Genomic DNA, 26,067 nt, shown 5'->3' on the forward strand with positions numbered 1-26,067 from the left:
TGTATTTTATCTGTTAGTTGTGGTTTCAATATAAGGTATTTCCTCAAATGTATGGTGATCAGTGGTATGTGATTATTATTTAAAGTAGGGTTAAAAAAAGAAAAAAAAAAGGTTGCTTGGAAGCTCTAACGTGCCTTGGTGGGGCTGCTAAAGTATGGTCTTTCTTATAGGGTTATCTGGTTGGTTGACTTTGCAGGGAGAGCTCCTGATAGTAAACTCTTTGAACCATTTGCTCAGAGGGTATGGGAAATGAAGAAGGCTGGGAAATCTTAACATTCTGTATGTAAACAGTCATTAAATCCCTATGTTCCAAATATGTGCCCCAGGCCTCAATTTTACCTAGTAAACTCCAGATCCAGAGATACTCTGTTTTATACTTTCCAGATAATAAATTTCTTGTTCTGCTATAATTAGGGAAGGTCAACCAGTTAGATATATCTTTCTCAGCTTTACTCAGCTGGATTAGGATTTGGCTTTCTCGTATGTATTAACACATTTAAAATTTAAAGTCCATTTATTTTTTGGATTCCATAGTTTTATTGCAGTTGTCTTCACTTCTGAGTTTTTTTGAAGGGGAGAACAGTCCTTTGTAGATTTTGTCATTTTAGTAATTGTGGGGGAGGATGTGGAAATTAAATATACATAATCTATTATTTCCAGATGTATGTTCTTCTACTGTGTTATATCTTATTTCTCAATATTTGATTTCTAGTATTATCTGCTGTGGATTTGGGTCACCTTAAATTATACCTCTACAGTCAGTGAAAAAGTGGTCTTTAATATGGTTATGAACCAGAAAAATTTCAACATAATCTTGTAAGTTTTCAGTGAGGCCCAAATGCTTATACAACATAATGAGGGACAAAGATATTTATTTGAAAAATAAAAATTCCATAAGCTCTCGTAAAGAGAAAAGAATTACCTCCTGAAAGTCCTTTTCAGTTCCATTTCTAAAATACTTACCTCAGAACAAAATCCAAGTCCAAAGCTTGCACCTATTTAGTCTCATCTAAGTAACACTAAATCTTATTTAGTCTCAGCCTCTTTTACAACAAAATACCATAAGTCATATAACGATTTGGAGACTTTCCCCAAATCATACTGCTAAGTATAGAGGGAGATAAAGCTCATTATATTGAAAGGAATCAGTATGTGCCACCCTAAAGTATTCCTCTCTGAGATAAATATTTTTAAGCTAAAGGCAATTAAGAAGTAGATGCAGAAAAGCTCTCTACCCTACTGTTCCCCTAAAAGCAGGATATAAATTTGTAAAGGTGTTCTTTCTTCCCTCTCTACCAATAAGGACAGAAGTTAATCACTGGAGACAGTGTAGACCTTTATCAGCTAGAAATGACATCAGAGGAATCTACTAACTTTACTCCATTAGTTTCCCCATAAATTTACCTTCCCACAGTTTTGTCACCTTTGGAAGCCTGAAACTGCTTATCTTTGTCTTGTCACTTCTCTAAAATTTATTGTTCATTGTTGAAGACAATATATAAGTCAGATTCCTAAATCACTGTTTTGAGTTACTTTTCCTCTGTATGATGTGCATGTACTATATGCACTAACTTGCGTATTTTTCTCTTGTTAATCTGTCTTTTGTTACAGGATTCTGTCCCAACCATGAACTTATGAGGGTTGAGGGAAATTTTTCTTCTCTTCTCTTCAACAGATATCTGAACTACTATGTGCCTATGAACAGTAGGTACTTACCATTTCTTGAAAAACTGGTAAATAAGCTTAATTTCAAAAGTGGCCTATCAATTCCGGTTTTTTAAAAAAGCTCAGTACTTAACTATAGTCAATTATCAAATAAAATTATATTACCCCTATTAACTCTATGTATACTTTATACCTTATATCTGAATCTGAAGCCTTCTGTCTCACTGCCAACTTGGTAATCTCTCCTTGAGACATAGTCTTATGAAGCTTTGCTTGTTCATCAACTGATGAAAATCGCTGTGATGTCTGTAATAATTACATATGTGAAAGATTTAATGCCAAGTAAATATATGATAGCACTGTAATTAAAATTCAGGTTATAGAATTACTTGAGCTATTTAAAAACACACAAAAACATTCATATTATTCAGAGATTCATTGAAATAATAGAGCCTACTGAAAACTCTATATAATCTGAAATAAAGAGGACTTGGTCAATGAAATAAACAGGATCTACCAGTTCATATTTTCTGACAATTTAAAAAGGAATCTCAAGTAGAAAGGCAAGAAAGTGAAAACCATTTAAAGATATAGACAAAAGATGCAGGATCTAATAAATCTAGAGTGCTAACTATTGTTTTTCAAATCTCCTTTTATTTATCCCAAAAGGTGGCTATTACTTTTATGGCTTAATTTGCTATTATAAATTCTTCATGTATCTAATCAATAATTTAAAAGAGATGAAATATACAATGATTTTTAAAGAGCCAAAAGACAAAAGAATAAAGGCTCATTACCATCATTAATGGTCTAAATTATAAACAACTTATAAGGCTATCAAACTGTGACCTGATTTTTAATTGGTAGTTCTTGTTCCATTTGTTTAAAATGTGTCCCTCTAAAGACAATCCTGTCCTGAGGAGAGAATTTCTTGTTATCTATTCAAGTCATTTCCTAATATTTCATTTTTCTGTAGTTATAATATTCTTTCTTTAGTCTTTTGGACTGCGTGACTATGGCTTTATTAACAGAAAGAGGAAATACCCTAAGTTGGCAAAGATGAAGTAATAGGGATCTGGTCTACCCTCTTACATGAAATCAACAAAAAACCCAGACAAAATAATATGAAACCGCAATGTTTAAAACAATGGACAGATATCCCTGAGAGATGGGGAAAAAAGGAAGTACGTCCTACACTTGTCCCAACTTACTGCCTTGAGAGTTTCTAGGCTGTGATGCAGAGAGAGGGAAACCAGGTAAAACCTGACAGACTCTGAGTGGAACACATGAAGCTGAAAGTCCAAAGTGAACATGATGACTAGAGACCAAAAGACAGAGTACTGGAGAGGAATGAGAAGCACAAAGACAGAACTCTAGAGATCTACAGAAAGTCCACATTGATTCAGCTTGAGTACTAATCAACACTTTGTATGAGAAAACAACCCAAGACCAGGAAAAAGATCACTTCAAAGGATTAAAGGTAATTGAGCCCATCACTCACAAAAGGTCAGTAATAGTGTCTATGCCCAAGAGCCAGAGGACATAACTTTATGATTCCCAGGGCACTGGGCAAAGTGTACAGAGGATCTCACCTCAATAGTCAAGAATAATTAGCCTTAGACTGAGTACTGTTTGGGTCTAACAAATCTTTTTTTTTTTTTTTAAGAGACAGAGTCTTGCTCTGTTGCCCAGGCTGGAATGCAGTGATACGATCACAGTTCACTGCATCCTTGCACTCCTGGGCTCCAGTTATCCTCCCGTCTCGGCCTTCTGAGTAGCTGGGACTACAGGCACATGCCTCTGTGCTTTATTTTCCAGACCTCTATGCAAATAAATTGGAAAGTTAGATGAAATTGATAATTTTATAAGAAAAAAGTGTTTACCAAAATTGACCCTATTAGATAAAAGGTTTAAAAAAGACAAATTTCACTAGAAGAAAAAAATTAAAACTTATCAAGGAACTACACCACAAAAAAGTACCACTCCCAGGTGGTTTCATAGAAAAATTCTGCCAAATCTTCAAAGAAGAGCTCAATGCTATAAACTGGTCGTTTTTTTAGAGGAATAAAATACACATATGAATACTAAGTGTATAGTCAACAGTGTGGCTGCTGTCTTAAGGCTGACAATCCAAAACTCTTATGTAATAAACTTTGTTCAATAACAACCAGTTTTCTACCATGCAAGACCAACCTCAAAATCACCTAGCCCAGGTCCTAAAACTTTATGAATATCCTCTCCTGACTTCTCCCTTGTGAGATATTACTAAGACACAGTCAAAGTGGGTTTTCTCTTACTGTAATAAGCTAATAAACAGCTTTGTTTGATCAACAGGTTTTTCTGGCAGTCCAGGGAATAGACATCAGAGAGAAAGAAAATTCAACACAGATAAGGATTAGAGAGTATCTCAGAGAACAGCAGAAACAGGAATATAAGAAGTGACAGCAGTTCGGGGGGAATAATGAGAAATTTAATTTTACTATGCTGGAAGTAATAAAGATTGAAATTCTGGAGAGCTATTCAGGAGTCATATCCATAGAGATGATTGCTTTAAATTTAGGGGATGATAAAAGAAAACTGTATAGAGAAAAGTATAATGTTTCTAATACTAATCCTATAAATAAGGAATAGAAATGATTTTACTAACCCGCTTACCATCCAGAAAACGGAGAAACTAAAAAAATATATAAAAGTTACCTTAAAAAAAATGTTTAGCAGAACATGCCATTCTTCTTGAATAAATGCCAACATGGTGTGTATAAAAATGGAGTGAGAGCAGCATACAGAAACTAAACGGTTATTCAAACGGCAGAGTTTGAAGTAAGAGGTTAAAAAACACCAAAGTCACTAAGGAGGGAAACTACTACACTTGTTTCCCCTCCCAGAGCAGGTAACAACTGATTAATAATTTAAAAACTCAACAGGTAATGCTTATGAAATCTCCTTCAATTCATTTGTGAAAGTCTTTATCCCATTAGATTGAGTTACTTCACAATTAGAAAGGTCATACAGCAATTTCTTCCAAGATTTAATGACACACTTCAGAGTAATAAAATGAGTTTGTTCAGAAAAAAAAAATCCAGTTTTTAAAACTCCATGTACCTAGAAAATAAAATCCATTTAAAATCCAGAAAATATCTGGATTGTGAGATAGCAGTAGATTTTATTTAGACATAATACATCTTCATCTTCACAATATCAGATAATGTTAGAACATGGAATATTCTCAAGATAAATAAAGAGAAACACATTTAAAAACTGTTCCTACCCACCCCATCCCCAACCCCAATAAGCATCTATCCGCATATTCTACAAAGCAAAGCTTCTTCATGCAGTGTCCACAAGAAACAAGCACCATCACCTGTTCCTAAAATAGCTCGTGATGAAAGAGAAGGAAAGGAGAAAGCTGGAGACATGACTAACACAGTGTGCAGGGAAGTGCTCTACAACTACTGGCATGCAGTGACCGTCAAGCAGGTGAACAGAGGCTAGAACACTGAAAGGAGCTGAATGCTCCAAGCAGAAAGCCCAACTTCCTGGTTCATCTCAGTAAAAGTTCCCAGTGTAAAAAAAGTCTATCACCAAAAGGACTAAGGGTTGTTACAAAGGAAACTCTCAGGAACAAAACAGCAGTCATAAATGCCAAGGTTTTTCTGCAAACAATAAATCTATGTATACTAGACAAAGCAGGACTTCTCATTAAAATTAGTTTATTCCATTACATAATTTCATATTTAACTGTTAATCAGATAACACAGTATATTTCCTTATTTATAACTCAAATACAGGGCACCTCCAAAATGCTGTTATTTTATTCTACACTGAAGATTTTGGCTCTAATTATATATATTAACAGATACACAGAATGTTTCCAAATTTCTATAATCCTACAGTTCGGCTCAGGTTAATGACTCATTTATCTAATCAGGGGACTTGTCCTGCATTCCTCTCTTTTTGTTGTTTTTGCCTTCATAAAACATCAGTTTTGTCACTTAAAAACTGGGAATACCTCCAACAAAAGAAAAAGGCAACGAGATTATTCTGGACAATAGGAGAAATTTCAATTAACTAAATCTTTGACAATTCAAACAGCTTAAAACAGTTCAAAGATAGAATATTTAATGAGTCAAATAAAGATCATTCTAAAATTTTTCTCCAATAATTGACAGACACTAAAGAATATTAGAGAGCTCAGTTACAGATATGCATGGAAATAAAACGTTATTTCACTCCACTTCATCAGTGATGTTTTGGTTCATATTAGACATATGGTCCTTACATTATATATTTCTAGGACAATTCCAAAATGAAACTCTTTGCCTTAATATACTCATCAATACACTAATACTTGTCAAACCACATATACACCTGATTTGGGCTGAGAAGGTGATATAGTTATATTCTTAGCTTAAAATAGTGCAGCTTTATTCAAACGCAACACCAATGTTATATTGTGTGATTAATGCAAATTCACATTATATATGGCCTTCTATTTGGCTGGGTTGGTCCAGGAAGACACTTTTTGCTCACTATATGTTTAAAAATTCATGTTTATTTCTTATCAGTGAAAAGTGAAGTGGAGGAAGCAAGTTTACAGGCAAAAAATGTAAAAGTGCATTGTAGCTAAAAGCTACTGGATTATTTCAGACCAAGGATCAGTAAACTAAACCAAGGATCAGTAAATGATGGACAACAGGTCAAATACAATCTACTGTCTGTTTTTGCAGTTTTATTACAAGACAGTCATGCCCATTTGTTTACTGAGTGTCTACGGCTGCTTTCACACTATAGTGGCTAAGTTGTTAAGTTAGGTAGTTGCAATAGAGACTACATGCCCCACAAAGTCTAAAATATTTATTATCTGACCTTTTACAGAAAAAATGTAAGGACCACTGCTCTAGATCTTTTAAGATACAACATGGAAAATTTCTACATTAGAGCTAAGTCAAATAATCTTAATTTTGCCTAATTTATACCTTTTTAAAGTGCCATTTATTTGAGTTCTATTAAATTAAGGTTTAGCTTAGTTGCTGTGTTCACTGAGGTTTCCCATGTACAAACCATTACATGGGAAGAAGCTGTGAAGGTTAGCTTTAGATTAGCAAAGACTATTTCCATCAGATTTGCTTGCTATTTTTCTTATATTGCTGTAAAATTACCATTTCGGAGTCACTGTGAGAGGCCTGATCCAGGCTGGGTGTAGGCCCTAGCTCACAGTGAGAAGCTTGGTCAAGGGAGAGAAGGGGCTCAATAATGTCATCGTAATCATCTTCCTCTGTATCCCCCTCCCCATCGGCAAAAGTACCTCTAGTCAAGAAATCGGAGCGCGTCCGCGCCATTCGAGCTTTCTTTTTATGGGCCGGTCTGGCAACCTGCTTGACCAAATGATAAAACAAATAACACAACAATGTTTGGGGTATTTTTTCTTTGTGAGATGATGCCAATGAAAGACATCAGAGGGCTCATGAATTTCTTGAAATATCCCTCCACCCCACCATGCCCTTTCCACTAGGAGAAGTGACAGGCATGACCAAAAGGAATTTGATACATTACTCTGGACGAAGGATGAGAATGAAAGCTAAATCTACACTGTTCTACATAGCCAAAGAAGTCATCTTTCACTGCCATAATAAGTCAACAAAGTCACTTGCACAAACTGCCTTTGTTTTCTTAGCAACTGGGTTCTTAGGCACCATTCCCTGCCTGGAGTACACCTCCATAATTATAACAATCTCAGCTCATGGCTTCTTTCTCTAAAAACACTTGGGAGTAAATGGGTAGATGAGGTGCTCTACCTACAAGAATAACAATTTCCAAAATAATGTACATCTCTTTTGCATAGAAGATAGATAAACAAAACCCAATACTTACCTCTCTTTGGCCTGGCCCAGCTAACTTCACAGGTTTCCATGCTGGTTCATCTTCTTTACGGAGTTGAGGATTTTTACTGTTTAAGGCTTCTTTGCTGACACTTTAAATAAAACAATGAAATTACGTTTCAGTTCTTAGCAGATATCCCATGGCAGCCAGGTTAAAGACTTCCAGCAAATTCCATAAATATTTTCAGGTCTTAGTCAATTCCCAAGACAGTAAGTCATATTTTTTCTGCTTAGCTAATTAGTAATAATAATCCTGAACCTACACATATGACTGAATTACTAGAGGCCTTGTCCTGATGATCAGTGGGTATATTCCACTACGAATATGACATGTTTAAGAATACTGGCTGCAAAATAAAACTCAAGAAATAAAATAGATCTGATGACGAGGAAAGGAAAATACCAAATCCCTGAATCTTTAGAATACTAGTCTTACAAGGGGCCTTTCCATCTAATCATTATAAAATATCTGAAAAATAGCCATCCAGTGATGAGGATCTCATTATATTTTATACTGAGATAGTTCCTATTGGTTAGAAAACTCCTTCTGAAATCTCTCTTTGTAGCTTTCGTCCATTGTCTGAGTTTTAAAACTTGACATTGAGGCTGGGCGCAGTGGCTCATGCCTGTAATCCTAGCAGTTTGGGAGGCCGAGGCAGGCGGATTACCTGAGGTCAGGAGTTTGAGACCAGCCTGGTCAACATGGCAAAACTCCGTCTCTACTAAAAATACCAAAATTAGCTGGGTGTGGTGGCAGGCGCCTGCAATCCAGGTACTTGGGAGGCTGAGGCAGGAGAATCACTTGAACCCAGGAGGCAGAGGTTGCAGTGAGCCAAGATCGTGCCAGTGCATACTCTAGCCTGGGTGACAAGAGTGAAACTCTGTCTGAAAAAACCCAAAAAACAAACAAAAAGCTTCATGTTGAATAGAATAAAATCAACACTGGCAGGATAAGAAGTTGTTATCAAACTTAAAGTATGCTCCAGACCATACAGGTATTACAGTGTTAGCTTATGAAAACTTAATTTTGATTGAATAACTGTATGATGAGACTATTTTATCATTAAATTCTGGGCAGAAATAGATGTCAGAATCTGATGAAAAAGTGTATATAACCTGCACCTTCATGGCCCCAATTACCTATATTAACTCAGTACCATAAGTCTCAACAACAACATATTGATAATCTCTCCTGAGTAGAACTGTAAGCTCCTTGAGAATCATATCTTACTTCCAAGCATAGTGCTGGCTAAAATTAGACACTAACTTATGATACTAGTTGGTAGATTAATTGTTCTTCCATTCAAAATCTTTCATTTAATTTTTATAAAAGAAAGTCTAGGAGACATAAGAAATTATCTTGCCCTTTGCCTCTATGCAATAAGCCTGAAACAAATACAAATAGATGCAATCTTTGCTAGCTAAAGTCTTCATAGAGATCTCCCTTTTTGTATGTAATGTATGTAAGCCTAGCAATCCTAGCTTGTCCTAAAGGATTCTCTTCTGGCTATCAAAATGTCTCTTGCCACAGTTGAGCCTATTGGACCTTCATTTATCCTCCAAAGAGAAATAACCATTAATAGAATCTTGATAGTACTTGACCACTGCAATTAACCTTTTAACTCACAGCAATTTTTAGACTTCACCATGATTTTTTTTGTCCTCTCTCATTAAACAGTTAAAAACTACTGTGTACTCATCATGATCCACTACAGTACAAAAGGGACACTAACCTAGTATTACTTTCTAATCATAAAACCCAATGCTGATCCTTAATGGATAAAATGCAAGTTCTAGTCCCAGCCATTTCTCTAAATATATGATCTTGAATAAGTCATTTCACCTCTATGGGCCCCAGTGGCCTTATCTATAACATGTGGGAACTAGACTACATAATTCAGAAGCACCAACATTTATGATTCTACAAAATGTTCATGTTTCTAGTATTACTTACACAATAGGATGAGATTTAAAGTATGAATTTTATCTGTAGAGTTTAATATAATCTAATATACAATAATTTTAAAGATAAGTAGACCATTAATAAAGCAACAAAGGAAATCAGCTCAAATAGACCTACAACTATTTATCTTGGAAAAATAAGATAAATAATTCACAAGGATGATTAATATTTTTTGGAATCTACAATTAAGTCTTCTACAAAACAAATTCATGGATCCCAACAGCTACTTTATAAGTGTATATATCTATATTACATACACATAAATGTCATAATTAACAGACATTAAAGAAGAATATTAAAGAGCTCACTTACAGATAGGCATGGAATAGCATGTATCACTAAACTTAGAATGACAGGGAATATGTTTTTCACACTCTCTTATGGGTGCAGATGCTACACAGAGCCTTTGAACTTCTGGGAAATCTGTAGGTTAATGGGTGGGAATAATACTTAAAGCTGTCACTAAGCTCAACTGCACTTTATAATACTATAGAAACTCTTGGTGGAAAAATAAATTATTGATCATCTCTTGCCCACATTTACAAAAGATTTCTCTAAAATCCATATGAAATTTTAAAGGGTGGAACATTTAAATGTTCGGGTTATATATAAAAGGAGAGAAAAGGTTATTTTCATTGTTAATGTAAAATTTATTTTCTTAGCCCAAAGATACAGCCCTCCTTTCATTTCAATGATGACATTCTCCCACAAGAACCAAAAGAATCTACCAAATACAAAGACAAGTATCTTCAATTTTGTTAAATTTGTTTTTATGTACCACTTAAAAATGCTTTTCTCATGACTACCACTAGTTTAAAAAAGTATAAAGGAATTCTACTTAGGGCTGGGCATGGTGGTTCACACCTGTAATCCCAGCAATTTGGGGGGCAGAGGCGGGTGGATAACCTGAGGTCAGGAGTTTGAAACCAGCCTGACCAATATGGTGAAACCCTGTCTCTACTAAAAATACAAAAATTAGCCAGGCATGGTGGCGTGCACCTGTAGTCTCAGCTACTCAGGAGGCTGAGACAGAAGAACTGCTTGAACCCAGGAGGCAGAGGTTGCAGTTAGCTGAGATCACACCACTGCACTCCAGCCTGGGTGACAGAGTGAGACTCCATCTATTTAAAAAAAAAAAAAAAAGAAAAAAGAAATTCTATTTATATGAGGTATAAAAAGTCAACTCTTGGAAACAGAAAGTAGAATGGGGCTCGCAGGGGCTAGAAGGAAAAGCAGAGTTGTTCAATGGATACAGAGTTTTATTTTACAAGAAGAAAAAGTTTGAGAGATCTTCTGCAAAACAGTTAACACTACTGTACTGTATTATTTAAAAATGGTTAAGATGGGAAACTTTATGTTATGTGTTTATCAACACAAAGAAGTAAAATGAACGTAATGATGATCATAAATAGGCCAACAGCTGTAACAAAACAAATTAACTTCTTTAAAGCCTGAAATAAACAACCTTGGACTACTAAACCTCACAGCTGTAAAGCAACCAGTATTCGGTGAATGCCTACTATGTTTACAAGCACTGTACTGCCCTTCACAAATGCTTCTCACTTAATGCAGAGGAACCCAGTATTTACTCTGCTATTCATGATTAGTCAAGGATTCCTAGGGTATAACTACAACCAACTTCAGGTGATGGTAGAGTCAACAATTAGGGAATATTTTTACAAAGAGAAAATGGCCAAGTTGAGCAGCCACTTTACACAAACAGTTGGAGCAGAACAAGGCACCTTAACAAAAATACTCCAAGAAGTTTCCCATTTATACATAAACATAAATAAACATTTCACTTACAGGGGAATATTCATATTGTCCTTTGGAGTGAAGAAAATGGGCCTAGTATTTCCCTCTCTGGAAAGGTCATCAGAATTGTGGCTATAAGACTGAGTTGGCCTAAAGTGTTCTCTTTTTGAAATGCGATTATTAGAGAGTTTACAGGCTACATTCAGCTGGGCCCCCATTCTGTCTGTCTTGGATAATTCCTTAACAGTACTAGATTGGCATGGACTTCCTTTTCTTTCAAAGAACACGGTGACAGGTCTATCCTTTGGGGGTAAGCGAGCAGAGGAGCTGTCTTTCTGGGCAAGAGCTGCATCTTTTACTGATAGGGACCCCAGTACGTTAAGTTCTCCCTTATTTGAGGTATTTAAGCTGAGGAGAGAGGATGGCCTCTCTACTCTCTGCTTTGACTGATAGGAAGATGGTGCCACCAAACACTCTCCAATTCTTGGCTTTTCAATTGTCTTGAACGCTTTGCGTTCCTTCTCTAAAATATCTGTTTGCTGGCGAATCTGTTCCATCATCTCTTTTTCATTCTGTTGCTGCAACTGCTTTTGCCTTTCTTCCTTCTCAGTGTTTAGCTTTTCTAACTTCTTAAGCATAGGATTAGAAGACTCTGTATTCAAAGAAGGAACAATTTGATCTTCTCCTGAGCAGTGATACCTTCTAGTTTCCCTGTTGATATCCAAAGTAAGAGCTTCCCCTGGTGTGTCTTCATTTTCCAATAGTTTGTTTCTTTGGATACTTGTGTCTAGTTGGGAATTTGTTTTCAGTGGGTCTTGTTGGGGGATATAAAAAAAAGTAGGCAGACTATTTGAAATGAAGGAGTCTTTCAGCTGTGGTTTACAGGAAATAGACTCAGAACTGCAGACCACCTTTTCCTTCATAGTTCCATCCTTCAAATGCTCTGCATAGCTAGTCTCATTTGAGGCACTGAGGGCATTGTCCCGTGAATCAAATTTTGGACTGCTGGATATCTTAGGTGATGGAAACAGCAAGTCTCCTTCATCTGAAATTACAGATTCTAGTTTGCTCTTTTGGCTTTCCTCAGAGCTCAGAAGTTCCAAGCTTCCTTGAGAGCTCTCACTATCAGGTGTACCCCGTGGAGATTGAAGGCCTTCAGGCACCAATTCCGTAGACCATCTGCGATCCTCTGAAGGAGAAACACCACCAAGAGAACGAACTTTCAGCAATTCTAAGCTAAATATAGCTTGCTCTAGTTCTCTCATTCTCCTACTTTCTCTTTTAGCCCGGCCTACTTTTTTCTGATGGAGATCCTCCAAGGATCTGGGTCTTTCTCTTACAAGCACATCTTCCTGCAAGTCCACACCACTCTGGCTTTGGGCTCTCTCCTGCTGCTTGTTTGGTGACTCCTTCAAGCAGTCCACTGAACTTTCATAGCTAATTCGATTACTCTCTATTACAGATTTACATTCCTCTATGGCTTTTATTCTGTTGTCAAAAGAACAATCCTCCCATTCTGAAGGGTCTGAACCCTGAATTTCCAGAGATCCATATCCTTTAATATTCACCAATCCAAGTTCTGGTTTTGTTTCTCTTAGCCTTTGTTCTTTTAAAGCTTTAAATCTATATAAAAACAGACAAAATGGGTTACAGAAATATCTTAGTTACCACTGAAGAGAACATACTTTCTGAGAATTTAAGAAAAAATGCAGTTATAAAATCTTTTTACAATACCTAAGTACTTCTTAAATTAACTTGAATGCACATTTTACAATTTTCCTATTTCCATGAGTCAGATGATATTTCATTAAGTGTATTACTTCTACCTGGGCATTTCAGTCAAAATGTAAACTAATTCAGAAGTAAAGCTCTCATTTTAATATTAGCTTTATTTTAAAGTAAACCTCAAACTAAAGTGAAATTTTAATTTAAGTGTGAAATTACAGTTTCTGAAAGTAAAAACAGTTGAATATTGCCAATTTTGTAAGATTTGGCCTAATGTAAAAGTTAATTCTTAGCAGTTATGATCACAGACCATGTAGATTTTCGATCCAATTTAATTCAATAAAACCTTATTTAACTTCCATTATAGACAATACAACGTGGGTTAAAATCAGTAAAAGTATCACAGTATAGTGGAAAAGAAATTGTATACAACCAATTCTAATACAAATTAGACAAGTGTTAATGCAGAGGTATAAACAAAGCACTTGGGAAGAAAGAAAAAAAGCAAGTATTATAGTATAGTATAGAGATTACCTTTGTCTTGCTCTGAATCCTCTACATGTTGATTGCAAAAGGATAATTTTTTTCCTTTGTTCTTGGTACCTTTTACTTTCTCTGTAGGCTTTCCATCTTGCTTGTATGCAAATAGCAGCCATGTGCCTGCGCCTATAGTGATCTCTCCATTTCTGCTGGATAACGACGGCTGCAGCCCGTAGCTCCAAGTACCGCTGCCTTTCTAAGTAAGCACGCCAGGAAGCTTGGAGAAGAGCAGCTGCACTAGCCATAACAAAAGCATCCTTCTGCACAGCTGCATCTCTGACTTGCTTCTGATTTAGGTAATTCCTCCAGAATCTCTGTGGGGAAGACAAAATAACAGAAACTGGTTGTCATATCTTACATTGCATTTTCATGGGAAAAAAAGAGAATAAATTTCTTATGTCATAATTACAGGTTAAGTGCCTATGCAGCTAAATTCTTGGTGATTAAAAATAAGTTTTCTGGCCAGGCGCAGTGGCTCACATCTGTAATCCCAGCACTTTTGGAGGCCAAGGCAGGCAGATCATGAGGTCAGGAGATCAAAACCATCCTGGCTAACAGTGAAACTAAAATACATCTCTCCTAAAAATACAAAAAAAAAAAAAATTAGCTGGGCATGGTGGTGGGTGCCTGTAGTCCCAGCTACTCTGGAGGCTGAGGCAGGAGAATGGCATGAACCTGGGAGGTGGAGCTTGCAGTGAGCCGAGTTCACGCCACTCCACTCCAGCCTGGGCGACAGAGAGAGTCTCTGTCTCAAAAAAAAAAATAAATAAAAATATTAGTTTTCTACAAAAGCAGAAAGTGCAACTGAAAAAGATAAATAGAAAAAAGTTTTCTCTTCCAGATATGTTTGGCTAAAACAGCTATTTTAAATACTATAACCTTGATGGAGTTAATTACAGAACTTAATTTAAAGTTTTTGGATGATTCATGTCCTTCAAATTATTAATAATTTTAACATATTATATTGTTTTGTTACAATTTGCCCAAATAACACTAATGGGTTTAAGGTAATCCTGACACACATTCCAAAGATGAAGATACTAAAGATTTTCTTGCACAAATGGAAAAGATATTATGGAAATGATATAAATCAATGAGGGCATTAATAAAACAAATAAATGTAAAACAAGGTATCTATCATCCAAAATGAGCGTCTAAAACCAACAGTATATATAAACTCTCAAACATCACTCCAAAAACTATTAAATAAAAACAACTATGTCAACAAATATTAGGTAACTCCTTAGCCCCTACTCAGACCTCACAAGACATTATAACTACAAATTCAATTTAATTTAAATTCAATGGAATCAATATTTATTAATAGTCTATTATATGCCAGATAATCTGTTGGGTGTTATGAGCACTTCAAAAGTGGATATGACATATTCTCATTTCTAAAGTTTACATTATTATTGAAAATGTTTTACAGTAAAAAGGTTCTGGTTACTAAACAAAGGCCAAATAAATTAGTCAATCTCATGCAAAGGATCCTTTGCTTCTCACCTGGATAATAACAGATGCTTGTCTCAGATGGAGGAAATGCTGCCTACACAGCAAGACCCTGAACCATCGCTGCAACAATATGATTCTGCGGAGCACCTCTTGGTGAAGCAGATCTTGTAAGTGCTGTCGTTCCTGCTCCTTTAGAAAGACCTACCAAAAGGAAGATGAGGAATGCAGCGTAAGAAGAAATGAGAAATTTATTTCATGAATCATCCTTTCTGTGATAAGCTTTTAGAGAAGAACAAACACAGTGGCAGGCATGTAAATGAAGTACTGATAAATATTCCTACAGATTTATCCAAAGTAGTCATTCTCAAATTGAAATGGAGATAATAGAATAAGGAAGGTGAGCTGGGTGTGGTGCTACATGCCTATACTCCTAGCTACTCAGAAGGCTGAAACAGGAATGTTGCTTAAGCCCAGGAGTTCAAGTTCTGTGGCAAAATAGAGAGATCCGGTCTCAAAAAAAAAAAAAAAAGACAGAAAAAAAGGAAGGTAAGCAAGGGAGGAAGGGAGAGAGAAATGACAAGGTCAGCAAGAGTATCAAAATTCCAGCACCAGAGATTATGCTACATTACTCCATTGGGGAAACCACTGCTATAAGTAAAAGTATTACTGGTAATAAATCATATTTTTCAAGGGTGTTGGGGTGGGGAAAAAAGTTGAAAACCACAGATCTTGAAGCTTGAATCATATCATGAATAAACCAATGATAACAGTCTTTTTGAAATCCAGAGTGCATTAAGCTTCTCACTGTCCAAAGTTATCAATAAGTTTATTTTATTTACTCCTTCATTCCACTAATGTTTAGGGTTTGGGAGGCTGCAAAGGTGAAGGAGACATAACCCTTTAGAAACAGGAATTAAACCTCTCATTTGAGAGCAGGTAGATATTATATACCCAAAGAAGAAGATGGTAAACTAATAAGGGCCAGAGACAAAAGATCCCACCTGAGTAACACAAAGAGTTGAAAATAATAATAAAGGCAGGCACAGGAGACAATGGGACAATTAATCTCCATAAAAAAAGATATTAAGTAATGTGAAGCCACAATATGAAGGTTCTCAAAAAAGAGAAAGATGTTTGTATTTAATGAGGAGGTTATGAGGGGGTTATTATCAAGCAGGAGGCAGACATAAAGAACTAAGTATATTAAGATAATAATTTTAAAATTATGAGTAGAATAAATTAAATGGAATGACAAATACACTAGAATCAGATAAATAAGCTGTTCACTGTATAAGCAATGTAGATGAGAAGAGATAAGGAATAAAAATAAAATGGAAGCAGTAGTAATGGAGAAACAGAAAGTGATGTGAGAATCTCTTTGTAAAAGGAAAAAAAATCCCTAAAACTTTGTGAAAGGATTAAAGTGAATGGTATGCTAAAGACAATTATGGTTTCTAGACTGAGAAACGGGAAGAGGGATGACAGAGAAAGGAAGTATTTGATAAATTTAAGACCAGATGAATCTTAAATTCATCTTGGGCAAGCTGACTTGGAGATTACATCTATGGAGAGATGATTTTTAGGCAGTTAAAATTAGTCAGAACTACAGCACTGGCCAGAGCTCTGTGATTAATACTGACTATATAATTAAATAAAAACCTGGGTCTAACCAATTGTCTTTTGATATCTGATTCACTATCTTTTTAATAAACAATCTCATAGGCAAAAATTATTATTTTTTAAATAAATGCACTCAATTTTGACAAGAGCTATACAGATTATATTTACCATGGTTTTTCCAACTTGATAATTATCTGGATTAAGATTTATTTTCCTGAAGAAATCCTGAATGTTAAATTTGGATGGAATAATATTTCGGGGAAGAAGTACATGGAAGTGGCTCACAAAATCCTGAAAAATAATTAAAAAAATTGTAAAATCAGAAAGTAGTGTACGTAAACAAGACCTTAAACTAATTATCATTTTATTAATCTTTTCCTCTTTCTTTTAAACAGGGTAAAACCAAGAAGTGCATGTGAATTTAAGATATAATAAAAGGTTAATTCGAAAAACATAGGAGGCACAGAAAGAAAGATATTAGGTTCTACATATCATATCATCAAAAGGGAATGAGAGGAAAAAAAAAAGGGCAGAGGCTAATTATCCCTTTTGAGGAAGCTTTATAAAAGACCAAAGAAAAAGTTATTTAACAAGCACCTAAAATTTCTATCAGGAAAAAAAAAGCAAACGTGGCAGGATAACTGAGAATGAGGCTTTCCGTCCCGGTAACAGCAAAGACTTGCTCAGCTGCTGAACAGCTTCAATACAATTTCCATACCCACAGCAGCAACTGCAGATAAGAGTAGCTGTGAGCCTTCTTGGCAGCTTACTATGAAAGAAAATCCTGCTGAGAAAACTTCAGGGAAAACCAAATGGAATCTTTTCACTAGATAGTTCTCACTGAAATATTTCAGTTACTGGAGAGGTCAGTGCAAAGAATTGTTATATCAGGAGTAAACTTAGGAAACATTCTGATCAAATGAGAATAACCAAGTAATGGATTCTATTACAATAATCTTAATGAGACTGCTGCCATTCAATCAAAGTAAATACTGTCTATCCCTTTTCAATTCTGTATACAAAACATGAAATGGAAAGGAAGAATTAAGAGAAATAAGCAAGCCCTAAAGAAATAATAAGCAAGATATGTGGGAATCATTTACTTGATGTGTCTAAATATGTAAATATCACTATAAAAACAGAACCTGGAAAGAATATTTGGAGCTGTATCCTGATTGGCGAATTCGAACTGTTTCCAGCATTCCAGTGTATCGAAGCTGTCTAAGTACCAAGGCATCATTGAACCTTAAGGGCAGCTAAAGCAAATGGAAAAAAGATTAACCCAGAACAGTGGATCTCCAAATTATGTTTATAAGCATGGCTAACTGTTGAGTATCTAGAGATTGATTGGAGGTTGTCTGGTTAAGATATATAATAACTAAGCTGATAGGTAAGGCAAGCTCACCTCTCAGCTGGTAGCTTCAGAGAAGTTCTGACTGCCCAACCCTAGGGAAAAGAGAGAAACCAAGCTTCCAGGCTTCTCTGGTTGTGAAGAGAGAGGGCCTTAAAAGCTCAGAAAGAATGTAATCACCCCCAGAGGCCACATAGTCCAATCACTACAAAATCTGTAACAAGATAACCTACAACTGGGTGTGGTGGCTCACACCTGTAATCCCAGCACTTTGGGAGGCCAAGGTCACTTGAGGTCAGGAGTTCAAGACCAGCCTGGCCAACGTGGCAAATCCCCGTCTCTACTAAAAATACAAAAATTAGCTGGGTGTGGTGGTGTACACCGGTAGTCCCAGTTACCTGGGAGGCTGAGACAGGAGAATTGCTTGAAACCAGGAGGTGGAGATTGCAGTGAGGTGAGATCATGCCACTGCACTCCGGCCTGGGCGATAGAATGAGACTCTCTCTCAAAACAAAACAAAAAAAAAAAAAAAAAAGAAAAGAAAAGAAAACTCTTTTCTGACAGGACTTCAAGAGGTATTTGCTTCTCAAATTCTGGGTGATGCTAAATCAAATCCATATAAACACCTTACAAGCAGGTAAATACGGAAAAATCCATTGAAAGTATTTATAAAACACTATTTTCCTTATAAATATTATAGTTAGTGCTTCCCCTCCACTTATTCTGCTTAAAAGTATTTAAAGCTCAGTTTGAAGTAAGCTGAGATATGTGCTCTCATTTATAGGACATTTTTACCTTTTCAGCATTAGAGCGGATGCATTTTACAAAATACGGTTCTGCTTGACCAAGTGTTTCCATTAGCTTGCTTAATGATGTCTGCAACAGAAAGCAATATAATTATCATGCTCTCCCATTCCAAACTATTAACAAGTAACGTATAAATGTAATCAATATGCTGGCAAAACATTCAAAAAGTAGAGGCACATATAGCAAGAGGTTTGTTTTTGAAAAGCACATTGTGTATATTCTTATACTGGTTAAATTATGGATAATTAAGGATAAGGATGGTAGTTTAGTATTAAAGCAGATAGCCTGGAAATAGTAAATATCGCAGATGTATTTCAGAATAATCAAATGTAGAACTTTTTTCACTTTTCTTCACATTTCATGAAACAATTTTATTCAAACTCATGTATCCTACAACTTTTAAAATGATTCAGGAGGGTATCCAGTAAGGTAGTACTCCCTTGCTTTACTTTAAATGTCTACAGAGTATGTAATGATATCCCTTTTTTTATTCCTGATAATGGTACTTTGTATGTTCTCTCTTTCTTCCTGATTAGTGGCTAGAAGTTTATCAACTTTTTGATTTGCTCAGCCCAGGCTTGGTGGCTCACGCCTATAATCCCAGCACTTTGGAAGGCCGAGGTGGGCGGACCACCTGAGGTCAGGAGTTTGAGACTAGCCTGGCCAACATGGTGAAACCCCGCTTCTACTAAAAAAAATACAAAAATTAGCCAGGCATGGTGGTGCCTGGCTGAGGCACGAGAATTACTTAAACCTGGGAGGTGTGGGTAAGTAAGGGCAGTAAGCCAAGATGGTGCCACTGCACTCCAGCCTGGGCAACAAAGTAAGACTCTCTCAAAAAAAAAAAATTTTTTTTTGATCTGCTTAAAGAACCAGCTTTTGGTGTCAGTGTTTTTTGTTTTTTTTTTTTTGTCTATTTTTCTGTTTTTCATTTCATTGAATTCTGCTGTTATCTTTATTATTTACTTCTCTCTGCTTGCACTGGGTTTCATATATTCTTTTTATAGCCTATAAGGTAGAAATTTAGGTTATTGAATTGAGACACTTCTCCTTTTTCAACAAAAGTATTTAGTGCTATAAATTAACCTTGGAGCACTGCTTTAGCTGCATTGCACAAATTTTGATATTTCATTTTATTTAAAATATTTAAAAATTTTCCTTCCTCTAAAAAATGTATTATTTAGAAGTCTGTTTTATATATTCTAAGTATTTGGGGATTGATATTTTTCTTTGATTTCTGGTTTAATTCTATTACAAATACAACATTTTGTATGATTTTAACTCAAATTTATTAAGATTTTATGGCCTAGTTTATGATCTACCTTGGCAAGTATTTCATGGGCACTTAAAATGAATGTATATTCTGCAATTCTTGGCTAGGCTGTTCTATAAATTTCAGTTAGGTCAAGTAGGTTAATCATTCTATTCAAGTCTTCCATGTCCTTCCTAATTGTCTACTTACCCTATCAATTACCAAGAGGTATGCTGAAGTTTCCAAGCATAATTGCAGATCTGTCCATTTTTCTTTTAATTCTATCAGTTTTTGGTTCAGATATTTGGGAGCTCTGTTATTAGATGAATACACATGTAAGACTTTGTAAATTGCACCTTTTATCATTATGAAATTATCTCCCTTTATCCCTGGTAGTTTTCTCTGTTCTGAAGTCTACTTTGTCTGACTCTACTATAGTCACTATAGCTTTCTTTTGGTTTTTGTTTGCATGGTTTATTTTTTCATTTTTTAACCCTTTAGTATCATTGTATTTAAAGAGGTTTCTTATAGATAACATACAGTTAGGTCTTATTTTATACAATCAGATAATATCCATTTCTTAATTGGACTGTTTAAAGCATTTACATTGTTAATAATTAGTAGGGCTGGATTTAGGGCTACTAGTTTTATTACTGGCCTTCTGTTTGTCCTCTCTCATTTGTTCCTCCCTTCCTCCTCTTACTCCTTGCCTGTTTAAAATAGACTTTTGGAGCAGTTTTAGGTTCACAGCAAAAATGAGCAGTACAGAGAATTCCCACATGCCCCTTTACCCTCACATGCACAATTTCCCCTATAATTAACATCTTGCATTACTGTGTTATATGTGATGAACCAATTCTGACACATGATTATTAACTATAGTCCATAATATGCATTAGGGTTCACTCTTTATGTTGCACATTCTATGGGTTTAAACAAATATACAGACATTTATTCACCATTGCAGTATCATATAGATTAATCTGACTAAAGTCCTCTATGCTCTGCCTACTCATCCTCCCCCAACTAGATCCTGGCAACTACTGATCTTTTTTACTGTCTCCATAGTTTCGCTTTTTCCAGAATGTCATATATTTGGAATCTTACGGTATGTAACCTTTCCATATTGGCTTCCTTCACTCAGTAATATGTATTTAAGGTTCCTCTAAGCCTTTTCATGGCTTGAAAGCTCATTTCTTTTTAGTGTTGAATAATACTCCATTGTCTGAATGTACCATAGTTTGTTAATCCATTCACCTACTGAAGGACGTCTTGACTGTTTCCAAGTTTTACCAATTATGAATAAGGCTGCTATGAATATCCATGTACAGGTTATTATGTGGACATAAGTTTTCAGCTCATTTAGGTAAATACCAAGAAGTTGTTACTGCTGGATCATATGGTAAAAATATAGTTTCATAAGAAACTGTCAAAAACTGTTTTCCAAAGTGGCTGCACCATTTGGCATTCCAACCAGCAATGAATGAGTGTTCCTGTTGCTCCACATTCTCACCAGCATTTGGTGTTCTCATTGCTTTGGACTTTTGCCATTCCAATAGCTGTGCTGTGGTATCTCATTTTTGTTTTAATTTGCAATTCCCTAGTAACATATAATGTGGAACATCTTTTCATATGCTTATTTGCCATCTGTGTACTTTCTTTGGTGAGGTGCCCCTCCCCTCTGTTCAATATACTTACTATTCCATATTAATTTATCTACTTTTCAGCTATCTTTGTACTGCATTTTAGTAGCTGCTCTAGGGATTACAATATACAAACCTAACTTGTCACAGTCTACTTAGGAGTTGACATTTCACAAGTTCAAGTAAAACAAAGAAGTCTTAGAACTATATATAGACCTCTGTTACTGTTGTGAAATTTATTACATCAACATACAAATTTTTAAACTTTTCAGTGTTCTTTATTCTTGCAAATGCTATTGTAGTATAATATACATAGGGCTGGGCACAGTGTCACATGCCTGTAGCCACAGCTACTTGTGAAGCTGAGGAGGGAGGATAGCTTAAGTCCAGAAGTTGGAGTACAGCCTGGGCAACATTTTATGAGACGCTGTCTCAAAATAATGACAATAATAATACACATAAAATATTAAAATCATAAGTGTAGATTACGACTTTTTACAAAAGGAAGATGTTCTTGTAACTAGAGCCCAAATTAAACATATGTGTGTGTGTGTGTGTGTGTGTGTGTGTATATATATGTATAAAATCAGAATCTCAGAAGCCCCTTTGTGCCCCATCCCATTTAATTTAGCAAGGTCACTGTACATAAGCTATGTACTCATATTTCCACACCCCAACCAAGGGTAATTATTATTCTTACTTTTAAGATGATAAGTTAGTTTAACCTACTATTAAAGTTCATATGAATGGAAAAATAAACCATGTACTATTTTGTATTTGTTGCATACAATTATATTCTGTAAATTTTCAGGGCTGTATATTAGTGATCCATTATTTGGCATTACTACCATTAAACTATCCATTAAGAGATGAGTATTTTGTTGTTTCCAGTTTATTATGAAAAATTTTGCTATGAACATACTTGTCTTTTGTTTTTGTTTTTTGTTTTTTTTTTGAGATGGAGTCTCGCTCAGTAGCCCAGGCTGTAGTGCAGGGGCACGATCTCGGCTCACTGCAAGCTCCGCCTCCTGGGTTCACGCCATTCTCCTGCCTCAGTCTCCCGAGTAGCTGGGACTACAGGCGCCTGCTGCCACGTCCAGCTAATTTTTTGCATTTTTAGTAGAGACGGCGTTTCACCGTGTAAGCCAGGATGGTCTCGATCTCCTGACCTCGTGATCCGCCCGCCTCGGCCTCCCAAAGTGCTAGGATTACAGGTGTGAGCCACCGCGCCCGGTCATTAACTGTTTTCCAATATGCTTGTATCAATCTACATTTCAACAGTACCATATAGGAGTTCTGAACGCTCCCCAATCTTGTCAACATGTTGTATAATCAGTTTATTTCAGCCATGTTGGTGAGTATGTAATAGCATTGCTTTGTGGTATTAATTGGCATTTCCCTCATGAATCATAATATTGAACAGGTTTTACATAGGTGTATTGGCCTTCTGGATATCATCTTTTATAAATTTCCTATTTGATACTTTTGTCCATTTGTCTATTAGGTTTTCTTCCTTTTAATAGTTCTTCATATACTACATATATGAGTCCTTTTTTAGTCTTGCTCTTTTTCTTCTTTTAATGGTGACTTTTTTGGTTTAAACAGTTTTATTGAAATAAAATCTACATACTATTAAAATATATACATTGTAGTTCACAAATCAATGAGTTTTAGTGAATTTACACAGTTACGCCACTATCACTACAGTCCAGTTTCAGAACTCCTCTATCACCCCCAAAAAGCTCCTTTCTGCCCATCTGCAGTCAATAACCACTTGAGTCACAGCGCCAGGGATGACTACCAATCTGCTTCCTGCTGCTATAAACTATCTTTTAAAAAAAAAAATCTTTTTTACATGGCTTTTCCTCTTATTATAAAAGTAATATGTAGCTATTCTAGAAAACTTAATATACACATATATGTCCAGAGAATATCAGCTTGGGTTTAATTTGACTAATGACTAAATTCTTAGAGCTATAAATTAAAAGCTGGTTAATTTCTTCAAACCAATCAGCCTTTTCAAAGGGAATTCACACTTTTACAAAAAAACAAGCTTAATGTATCCTACATCTTCCTTATACCCACAGTTAGAAAGACTCCAAGGGAAGAGAAAAATTTAGTTTCCTCTACTTGAAGCAAAGAGTATGTTGACTGTTGATACAATGGCAGACATATTTCCTAGCAACCTGTGGAGCCCTAGGCAGCTGAGTATGGAGAGGAGCAGCAGCTTTATCAGTAAGTTTTAGTAGCTATAACAAGCAACAACATGTATGACCGATTATATTAGGAGAAAGCCACACAACTTCTTTTAAAAAACTACTAAGTAGAGACATAGTGCTATGAAGTGACCAGACTTTGACATACAGGTCCATGTATAAACACTGCACAGTTCTTTGCTTTATGATCAAGTTATATCATCCCAGTCATAACTTAAGGCTTTACCTACTTTGAAAGTTTGGTGGTCAAAGGGACTGACTCATTAAAATCTAACATTAGCCTGCAGAAGACAAACTCTCAAGAGTGAATGTTTTAGAGTATAGTGAAGGTGGTAATTTACCAAAAGGCTGAAATAATACAGAAAATATACATTACAGTCTACCATATTGTTACTTATTTCTATTTATCAGTCTGAATTTTCTTTTTCCTTTTTTTATTGAGTATATTTTATGGTTCCATTTTAGTTCTGCTACTACCTTAATAACTGTTAACTCTTTTTTAAAGGATTATTCTAGGATTTGCACCTTTATCACAGTCTACCTTCAAATAACACTATACTATGTTCTGTATAGTGTAAAAGCTTAACAACAGTATATTTCCACTTAGTACCACTTTACGTGTTTTGGGATGCTTTTATTATACATTTTATTTCTACCCCACAATATACTATTATTTTTGTTTTCTATAGCCAATTATTTTAAAAAGAGAAAAGGATTTTTTTTTTCTTTCTTTCTTTCTTTCTTGAGACAGAGTCTTGCTCTGTCGCCTAGACTGGAGTGCAGTGGTGCAATCTCAGCTCACTGCAACCTCCACGTCCCGAGTTCAAGCGATTTTCATGTCCCAGTCTCCTGAGTAGCTGGGCTTACAGGCACACACCACCAAGCCCAGCTAATTTTTGTATTTTTAGTATAGACGGGGTTTCGCCATGTTGGCCAGGCTGGTCTTGAACTCCTGACCCTGGGTGATCCACCCACCTCAGCCTCCTAAAGTGCTGGGATTACAGGTTTGAGCCACCACGTCTGTCCAAGAAAATGTGCTTTTAAAATATTAGCCTACATTTCTATCATTCTGGCACTATTCATGTTTTGTGTAAACTCAAATTTCCATGTGATTTTCCCATCATTTTTCTTTCATATTTAACATTTCTGATATTATAGATCTGCTGGTAATAAATTATCTCAGCTTGTTCGGTCTGAAAATGTCTCTACTTAACCTTTCACCACGCATAGAATTCTACGGTGACTTTTCTTCTCTTTTTGGTCTTTTAAAGATATCACTCTCTTGTCTCATGGCGTTGATAGTTTCTGATGATCTTCACTTTGTTACACAAAATGTCTCTTTTCTCCCTCTGCCTAAGTTAAAGATGCTCTCTTTTTAACTGGTTTTAGCAATTTGATATAATGTGCCTCGGTGTGTTTTTGTTTGCTCTGATTGTGGTTTACTGAGATTCTTTGATCTCTGCAGTTTTTTTTTCCCCCCCATCAAATCAGAAAATATTTTGGTCATTATTTCTTCAAATATGTTTTTCTGTGCCCTCCTCCCTTTCCTCTCCTGAGATTCCAATTACACCTATGTTAGACTGCATCATATTGCTTCATAAGTTATTGCTATTTTCGTTTTTTACATCTTCGTTGCTTTCTCTGGGCTTTAATAAACTATGACTTCAAATTTACTACTTCTGAACTAACAGATGTTAATCCAATGTAGTTTATTTTTTATTGTCAAATATTACATATTTAATCTCTAAAAGTTTCATTTTAGTCTTTTTCATATCTTCATTTTTTTCTTTTTCATAATACAAATGGCCCTTATTGGTTCCAACAGGCAGTGAAAGAAAGGAGAGGACAGAACAACTCTATCTCCTGAGGAAGTGTCCAGGGACTCTGTCATCACCTTCTAAAATAAAGAATCTATTTTGTTCTCATCATATTCATATTTTTTGTTATATCTTTGGGCATATTTAAAAGATATAGCTAATTTGACATTCTTACCTACTATTTACATCGTCTTCATCATTTTAAAGTCTGTCTCTAAATACTGACTTCCCCCCCCTTGTTATGGGTTATTTTTTTCCTGACTCTTTCTCTGCCTTGTAATTTCTCATTGGATGTTAGACACTGTGTTTTACATTGTTGGATTTTGTTGTATTCCATTAAAGAGTGACAAACATTCTTCTTAACATGTAGTTAAGTTAC

General features: G+C 35.6%; 1 protein-coding gene across 15 annotated transcripts in view; it reads right to left on the reverse strand.

Annotated features, from left to right (window-relative positions):
* MYO9A (myosin IXA) overlaps positions 1-26,067 on the reverse strand; it is a 308,489-nt gene that overhangs the window by 75,231 nt on the left and 207,191 nt on the right. For 10 of the 15 annotated variants that reach the window (XM_008016030.3, XM_038010113.2, XM_008016029.3 and 7 more), the window contains 9 exons: positions 18,749-18,829; positions 17,748-17,858; positions 16,771-16,893; positions 15,034-15,183; positions 13,522-13,841; positions 11,314-12,885; positions 7,537-7,636; positions 6,825-7,040; positions 1,859-1,971 (listed from right to left, as the gene is read on the reverse strand). In XM_008016030.3, the coding sequence (XP_008014221.3) occupies positions 1,859-1,971; positions 6,825-7,040; positions 7,537-7,636; positions 11,314-12,885; positions 13,522-13,841; positions 15,034-15,183; positions 16,771-16,893; positions 17,748-17,858; positions 18,749-18,829 (2,786 nt within the window). The remainder of the gene's footprint in view (positions 1-1,858; positions 1,972-6,824; positions 7,041-7,536; positions 7,637-11,313; positions 12,886-13,521; positions 13,842-15,033; positions 15,184-16,770; positions 16,894-17,747; positions 17,859-18,748; positions 18,830-26,067) is intronic. The other 5 variants (XM_008016033.3, XM_008016035.3, XM_008016038.3 and 2 more) reach the window with 3 other exon arrangements.

This window comes from Chlorocebus sabaeus, chromosome 26 (assembly GCF_047675955.1).
Source record: "Chlorocebus sabaeus isolate Y175 chromosome 26, mChlSab1.0.hap1, whole genome shotgun sequence".
Classification (NCBI taxonomy): Eukaryota; Metazoa; Chordata; class Mammalia; order Primates; family Cercopithecidae; genus Chlorocebus; species Chlorocebus sabaeus.